General features: G+C 50.3%; 1 protein-coding gene across 1 annotated transcript; it reads left to right on the top strand.

The window, feature by feature from the left end:
* Positions 1 to 1,272: 1,272 nt before the first annotated feature.
* On the top strand, positions 1,273 to 4,134 carry GRIFIN (galectin-related inter-fiber protein). Its single transcript, XM_038151515.1, has 4 exons — positions 1,273 to 1,288; positions 2,694 to 2,773; positions 2,864 to 3,026; positions 3,454 to 4,134. Exons 1-4 carry the CDS (start codon positions 1,277 to 1,279, stop codon positions 3,616 to 3,618), a joined length of 420 nt encoding a protein of 139 aa, XP_038007443.1. The 5' UTR covers positions 1,273 to 1,276; the 3' UTR covers positions 3,619 to 4,134.
* Positions 4,135 to 7,706: the final 3,572 nt, after the last annotated feature.

Here is a 7,706-nt window from a genome sequence, read left to right as displayed (position 1 = left end):
CAGCAACCCGGGGAGCGACAGGTGAGGTGTCCTGTCCCTGTCCTTCCAACACCACCTGGCACCTCTGCCGCTGGCTCAGGGCTCCCTTGCACGTCCCAATGCTGCCATCTGTAGCACAGAGCTCTGCTCCTGCTCCCCAGCACAGCGCCTACAGAGCCGGGAGAGACCAGGGCAGAGCTCAGCTTCACGAGGCTCGGCTTTGTGAGAGTCCAAATGGGCTAATCCTGGCCTGGAACTTGGCTTTTTCAGTCCCAAGAGAGGCTGTTGGCTCCCATGCCTGCTGAATTGCTTTTTCAGTTGTCTGCCAAGGGCACCAGAGCCTGGAATACTAATTATCATTCTGCTTATCTGCTGGAAATAAACATTAAATAATACCCAGTGGCCTATACACTAAGGGGGTTTTAGTCCACAAAAGCCATGGATTCCTGTAGGATCAGCTGACCATCACAGCCTCCCATGCACACAGAGATGGGGACAGTGCTTCATGGTTTTAAGACATTTACACTGTGGGGAGGGGGGGATGCACAACCATCCCTCCCTTCCCTAGCTTATGAAAACACCTCATCGCTGAAATTCATTTCAGCGCTGCTCATTTCTTGGTGCATTTCCATGTCAGGAAATATTGGACAAAGGCTCGCTCACCCTGCTCCCAAATCCCTGTATTGTCCCCAGCAGGGAAGGGAAATGCGGAGCCGGGGCGTGCTGAGCTCAGCACGGCAGCATCCCGAGCCTGGCCGGCCCCGGGGCGCCACGAGGGGGAAAAATGGCTCTGACAAAGCTGGCATCAGCTCATTTCAGGCCAGGCTGTGACTCACAAAGAGAGAAAAAAGGAAACAGGGAGAAAAAGCCATCCCCGATAGTCAGGGTGTAGCTGAGCCCCTGTCGGAGGCATCACTTCTCCTCTGCCACCTCCCTTCTCTCTGGACCTTGAGGTGGATGTGACTGCTGGTATCTCCCTCAGCTTTGGGAGTCCCCGTCCTTCCTTCATGCCTTAGACACCCCTGACCCCTCTGGATGGCCCGGCTCCATCCCGTCCGAGCCCAGCTCTGCAGGCAGCAGCAGGGCCGGATTAACCCGCGCCGGGCGCGGCCGGGCTGGCCCCGCCGGGCTCCGCGGGATCTGCTGCTCCCCATCCCGGCCGTGCCCGGCGGCTGTGACAGGAGAGCTCAGCCCGCTGCCGATGCCAAAATCCCCGCACACGTGGGCTCCTGGCCGGCAGCATCTATAAAAACCCCACTGCCCGCGCCCCGGGCTGGGCTGCGGCGCGGGGCTGGCGATGGCATTGCGGGTGAGCGCTGGGGACAGCGAGGGGTGGCAGCAGGGGGGTGACAGGGCATGAAGGAAGGTGGAAGAGAAGGGTCACACGGGTAAAAATCTTGAATAACACAGGGGTTATTGCTCCTCTATGTCCGTCTGGTCCGGGCTAGTGCAAGAGTTTCGTGGTGCTCAGTAACGGGCAATAGGACAGATTCTCATCCTGGTTATACCAGGGCTGGTCTGGGGTGGTGCTGCCCTAAAAGCAGCAATTCTCACTCGGAGGGCTTTAGCTGAGAGCTGTGTGTTGTTCTCCATCTCTGCTGGGACAGCCAGCAGCAGAGGGAACAGCTCTTTCCTGTGTGTGCTGTCTCTTGCTGGGGTTGGTGTGATGATTACAAATCAAAGGTCAAGGCAAGGTGAACCTGGGTGCTGCCATCGTGCTCTTTGAATCCAGAACCCATCAGCTCCAGCAGCTGTCTGTGCCTCCTCACAGGGGTGAACCCTGCTCAGAGCCTTTCAGTGCCCATGCGTGGGGTCCCAAAGCTGCCCTCCTAAAGTAGCCAGGCCTGAAGGTGTGAGGTTGGTCATTGCTAACTCCTGCCCAAATGTCTCAGCTCCTGCCCAGAAACATGCATATCCCAAAAAAGGGCTGGAAATAGAACTCGTGACAGAGAAAGAAACAGGGGAGTTGAAGTCCTGAGATACAGGAAGGAGAAACAGGCACACACCTGGCAGTAGAGATGGCAAGGCTGGAGAAATTTTCCTAATGTGAGCAAGTTTGTGAGAGAGGATGCTCAGAAATGCAAGATCATTAGAGTGCTTAAAAAAAAAAAAAGTGGGGTGAAATGGCAAGAACTTCTTATTAAAATGAGTTATTTAATAAAACTATGAATTATTCAAAAAGGAACATTTTCCAGCTCATTTAATTCAATTTTAACCTTGGAGATGGGGAGAGCACGTGGAACAGGGGCTCAGGCAGGAACTTTTGGGAATAATCAGCCATGTAACACTGGATGAGCTCACACTGGATGTCACTTCACACCTGTTCCTCTGCTTCAAAGCATCACAAAGTTTTCTGCTTCAGATTTTGTATTGCTCAGGTGCAGAGAGAAGCAGCATATCTTTGTGTCTTGACAACAATGAAAGCATTCAAGTTCTTCTTTTATTTTTGCTTTCTGATCCCTCTCAGCTCTTTACAAAAGACCTCGGGGACAGCAAATCCCACTTCATCAACTGGGTGTCATAGAGACTTGATTTCTTATCAGTTTAGAGTCTCTGAGATTATTTAGGAGTGAGAAAAAGACAGGGATAGAGAATGTGCCTGTGTGGGAAGGGGAGAGAAAGAAGCTGACAATGAAAATGTGAGAAAGAAGTGTCAGGACTGAGTGGGGCAGTGCATCTCTGCCACCTTGCTGTGTCCTCCTCCTTGTCTGCAGTTTGAGGCCCTGCACCCAGAGGGAATCTGTCCTGGATGGAGCATCGTGGTCAAGGGTGAGACCAGTTCCAGTTCAGGCATGTAAGGACATTATCTGCTCCCAGCTCCCCTGGCTCACAAGGGCCACAAGCATCGGTCACAGCTCTCCATCCCTCTTCTCTCATGCCTTAGGTTTGAGATTAATTTGCTCTGTGATCCCGGAGACCAAATTGCTCTCCACTTTAACCCTCGCCTCTCCAGCTCCAGAATTGTCTGCAACTCCTTCCTCAACAGCCACTGGGGGCAGGAAGAGGTTAACAGCACCTTCCCCTTCAAAGCAAAGGAGCCATTTCAGGTAACTCTGTCACCCCACTGGTCTCCTCAAGTGTAACAGGAATAACCCAGCCAATACTGGGGTGCTCCCCATTGCCTTTCCTGCCAACACCATGCCCAGCAGCATCCCCTCTCTGGCTTTGGCTCCTGTTAGTAATCCTGTTATAACCTGGGGATTTATAACCAGCTCTGGCACAGCCATGCAGAGCTCTAGCAATAATCCCTGGATGCTGCATTTGCTTTCAATTTAAGCTTTGCATTACCACCAGATTTTGTTATCATGAAAGGAAAAACTCAGTTATTCCCTCTTTTTGCCTAGAGTGAGGGTGAGCAGTGTGTGTGTCAGCTCTGGCAGGATTTGAGGTGGGTGGGCAGATCCAGCAGCTCCCTGACATGACAGAAGCAAGGTCCAGTAAGGCCACATGAACATTGCACAGTCTCTCTTTCAGGTCGAAATCTACTCTGACCAAGACTATTTCCACATTTTCATCAATGAAAACAAAGTGCTGCAGTACAAGCATCGGCAGAAGAATCTTTCCTCCATCACCAAGCTGCAGATTCTCGATGATGTTGACATTTCTTCAGTGGAAATCATCAAACGAGGTCTTTACTAGAGACCAGAGTTGGGGCTCTCTCACAGACCATTCCCCCTTCAGCTTCTGATTCAGCCAAGGATCATTTCCTCCCCATATCCACATGCCACCACCAACCAGGGACATAGCCATGTGTCCTCATAGTGGAAGGGGTGGTCATTCCCATCACCAGTCACATTGCTCACCATAGCCCAGCCCTTCAAAGAACTTCTGCCCTTACATCTTGGGGTGCACAACAGGCTCTGTAGGTTGGATCATCTTTGCTGCACATCAAAATCTGTCTTGAGTAGTCTGGACACCTGCATGTTACCTTAGAAATTGTGTTTTCCCAAGAGTAGGGTGTGCACGAGCACCAGTCCTCAGCTGGGCGTGTGGGGAATGTGGATGTTAAGGGTGGAAAGGGATGTTTCTTTCCAGGAGCTGGATAAGAATGATACCAGATTTGCCAATAAAATCAACCAAGGAAATCCCTGCTGAGACTTCCCTCCCTGGGCAGATCAATCTCATCATTCCTTCCCTGCCATCCAGGCACTGGCATGAGCAAGGGCTGGTGGCTGGGCAGGAGGGCACTGTTGAGGTCTGTGTGATTTTGGCTCTGGGAAAACACTGCTTTTTTTTTGAGGGCTAATGCAAGGTGAAGGTCCCTGGCATGCAGAACAGTGTGACAAGATTCAACTTGCCAGGTGTTGCCAGGAATTCCTTTCACCAGCTGAGAGATGTTTGCTCAGCTCTACTGCTGCCAACTCCAGGCTTCTCAGACAGACCCCCAGAGTGATGTCGTGTGTCAGGAAGGGCAAGAGCTTGGGGAGGCACATAAAAGCACATGGCTCCTCCACCATGCTCCAGAAATGCTGCTGGACACCAAACAAAAGGAACTGAGTAAACCAGGGTCTAGAAATTTTGATAAGATTGGAATGAACAGAGTGCCTGGGGATATGCATAGATAGCCTCTGGCTTTTCTCTGCTTTATTGTTTTCTTTTTCCCCCCTTTTCAGTTGTCTTTCAAAACAATTCCCTTATCCCTTGCACCCTCTTCTCTTTTCCAACCTCTTCCTTGGAGCACAGCATATCTGTGACTCCTTGACAGCAGAGTAAAAGATGTTATTTTTACTTTAATTACACGCATCATAAACAGCACAATGTCACAGTGTTAAATCTGAACAGGAACTTATTCCAAAAATGCAATTACAGCTGCCCCCTAATCACTGCTTTATCCCTCACACATAGACAGAACCCATTCCTGATGGAAAAGGCAAAGATGATCCTGCCTTGCCAGTTGTTTTCACTGAGGAGAAACCACTTAATAAGAAGTCAGCTCGGATCCATCCTTGCCTTTGGATGAGATCTCTGAAGGTTGCAGCTTTGCTCCAGCCTTTTCTCAGTGCTCAAACTGGCCATTCCCAACTCTTCCTTCTGTTTACAGTTTCAAGGACTTGTGAGGAAGAGGTGGCTGTAGAAAATCACAGCACGTGATGCCATAAACCTGACATTCATGAACCTGTTAAGAAGTTTGCAGTGTTTTTCCAGACTATCAAGAGCACTAATGGGAAACCATCCTGTTCTTGTAGCAAAGGGCTCCTTGGGAACACAAAATGGTGCCAAATGGTACCTTTTCCCTCCAAAAAGAACAGAAAACATGTTTTGGAAATGGCAGTGGTCTTAATAGCAAGTCAGGAAAGTTGGAGATGGTGAGAATTCCTCTGGCCTGGAATAAATCCATCACCACTGGGACAAGAGAGTCGACTCAAATTCTGGCTGTTATGATATAACCCAAGGCTTCAACACACCTTGCTCTCATGATCATGCCTTCAGCAAAACAGGCACAAACCCAGACAAAGCCAGGCCTGCAGGGATCTCTGTGTCATCCATCTGATAATGCTGAGCAGCATTTGAAAGAAATTGTCCTTTCTGTTTGTGCTTTTTTTTTTTTTTTTTTGGGTGCTGATAAGGACAGATCATTTTTCATGGAGGAAAAGTGATGAAATTATTTAGAAGGGTAATACTTTGTACTTATATGGCCACCAGCTGCATCCACAGCCCCTGCTGCAGAAGCACCCCACAATTGCATTGTTCCCCAGAAACGAGCACAAAAGACCACAGGCAAACAGGGCAAAAACATTTCAAGTACAAATAAATAAAGATATGCCACAAAAATCAGGCAGAGACAGAGATTATGCCCTGACTCCTGGACACATCCCCCCCAGCTCCTGCCAGCAGCTGATCTCACTCCATTGCCATCTGCACCAAGAGAGCCCCAATCTCTTCTGACACATCCCCAGCTCTGCTGCTGCCTTCAGGGCTTTATCTGCTGCCTCCTCCAGCCCAAACACAGCCAAGGGTGAAGGGGGCAGAAGAGCAAGAGAGGTCTGGGAATCTACAGAGCCCTGCTGGAAGCAAAACTTCAGGGCTGGCTGTTTATAGCTGTTTTGTGCAGTTTTATGGGGAATGAAATGCCCTCCAAGTCTGTGACCCTCATCTGTCCCATGAGGAAAAACTCCAGAAAAAAATTAAGCCTTGCAATTACAATGGTCAGTGAAACTCTCTGGAGCAGGCCTGGCACACCAGAATTGCAGGGAGGCATCATGTGCTGGCACTGAGAGGATCGAAGGGAACAAATGAATCCTTTTCCACGTTTCAGTCAGCCTTCCTGTTCATGACCTGGGGGAGAACTGATAAAGGCAAGCTCCTGCCCAGGGTATTTTGAAGGGGAAGGGGCTGCAGCAGCTGGGGGTGCAGCACTGGAGGATCCCAAAAGAATTTCACTGCCCAGCCTCAAGATCAAGCTCTGCGTTTTTGCTGTGGCCAAGTTCTGCAGAGGAGCCAGCTGGAATGTTCCAGAGAGAACATTGCTGTGGGATGGGGTTGGGACTGTCCTAGTCAGCATCTGCAGATAAAGAAGCACTTGCTGCTTTACACAAACCAGGAAGGGATACCTGGGAAAGAGAGATGTGTCTCATGAGGCAAAACTGACAGAAGTGATGACCTCCCGCGTGGGCTCTCCGTTTCCCACCAGTTCTCCTCATTTGGACTGGATCGCAGAGCTCAGAAACACTCTGGTTCATCCCCAGATCAGCAAGGGGAAAGTCAGGCTCATAATTCTTCGTGCTTGAGCTGTGCCAGAGCTCCAGGGGCCAAGGGCCCCTCTGGCAGTTTCACAGATCTCCTGTGGAGCATCTGCTGATGCGTGACCAGAGCTGCTCCTCGGTGTCCCTGACAGCTCTGGCAATCACCACACACCCCAGCAATTCCCTCACAGGCTGGTGAGCAAACGGCTCCCTCATCAGCCTCAGTCACATCTCACCAGCCCAGCAGCAGCCTGGGGACATCGGGCTGGCTGACTGACACCGGCCTGCCAGCCTCAGCAAGTGACAATTAATATCAGCCTGGGTCCTGCCTGGAGGCAAGAAAGGGGGGCGGGGAAAGGGCAAGGATTGTTGCCAATGCAATGACAAAAACTTTTAGGAAAGTTGTAAAAAAGAAGAAAGTCACACTGGCTGCTTCTGCCCCACACTCACTTTGCAGCTTGGTGCCTTTTCTTTCAACCCCTGTTTTCTTTCTTTTCCACCCCTGTACAGAAACCCCCCAAACCTACCAAATTCTATGCTGGGAGTTTAGCTACTTCCCCAGTGCTAGAAGGCAGCTCTAGTGAAGAAGAGCAGGAGAAGGGCTGTTCTTAACCATTTAATCAAAAATTTCCTTTCTCCCCCTATTTCAATGCCCCCCTGAGCATCTCCTGATGGAAAGAGCTGGGCTGCAGCACAGATCTTCTCTCCACTCATACTGTGTTGAGGCACAGCTCTGTGACCCTGGCCCCTTGTCTATGGCATCTCTAATTTCCCCCATCCCCCCAAGGGCTGTTTTCCCAGCACAGAAATACCTGCTGGAAGTGCAGACCTTATCAGCAGTGACTTTCTGCCTTGCATCTCTGAGTCCCTATCTAAGAAGTTGCTCATTCAACCCTTGTGGGCTGTCCAACTCCTTCAATGCTCAGCAGTCACAGGTGCTTGCTGGCAGGACTGAGGAACACAGAGGGAAAACATTCAGCCTTTTTCTGAAGAGTGTGAGGGAAATAAAACAAGAGGAAAGGAGTAGTAACTCTGAGTGCTGGT

Source organism: Motacilla alba, chromosome 14 (assembly GCF_015832195.1).
Source record: "Motacilla alba alba isolate MOTALB_02 chromosome 14, Motacilla_alba_V1.0_pri, whole genome shotgun sequence".
In the NCBI taxonomy this organism is placed as follows: Eukaryota; Metazoa; Chordata; class Aves; order Passeriformes; family Motacillidae; genus Motacilla; species Motacilla alba.
Note: the sequence above shows the minus strand (reverse complement) of the source record. Positions and strands in the feature narration are given on the sequence as shown.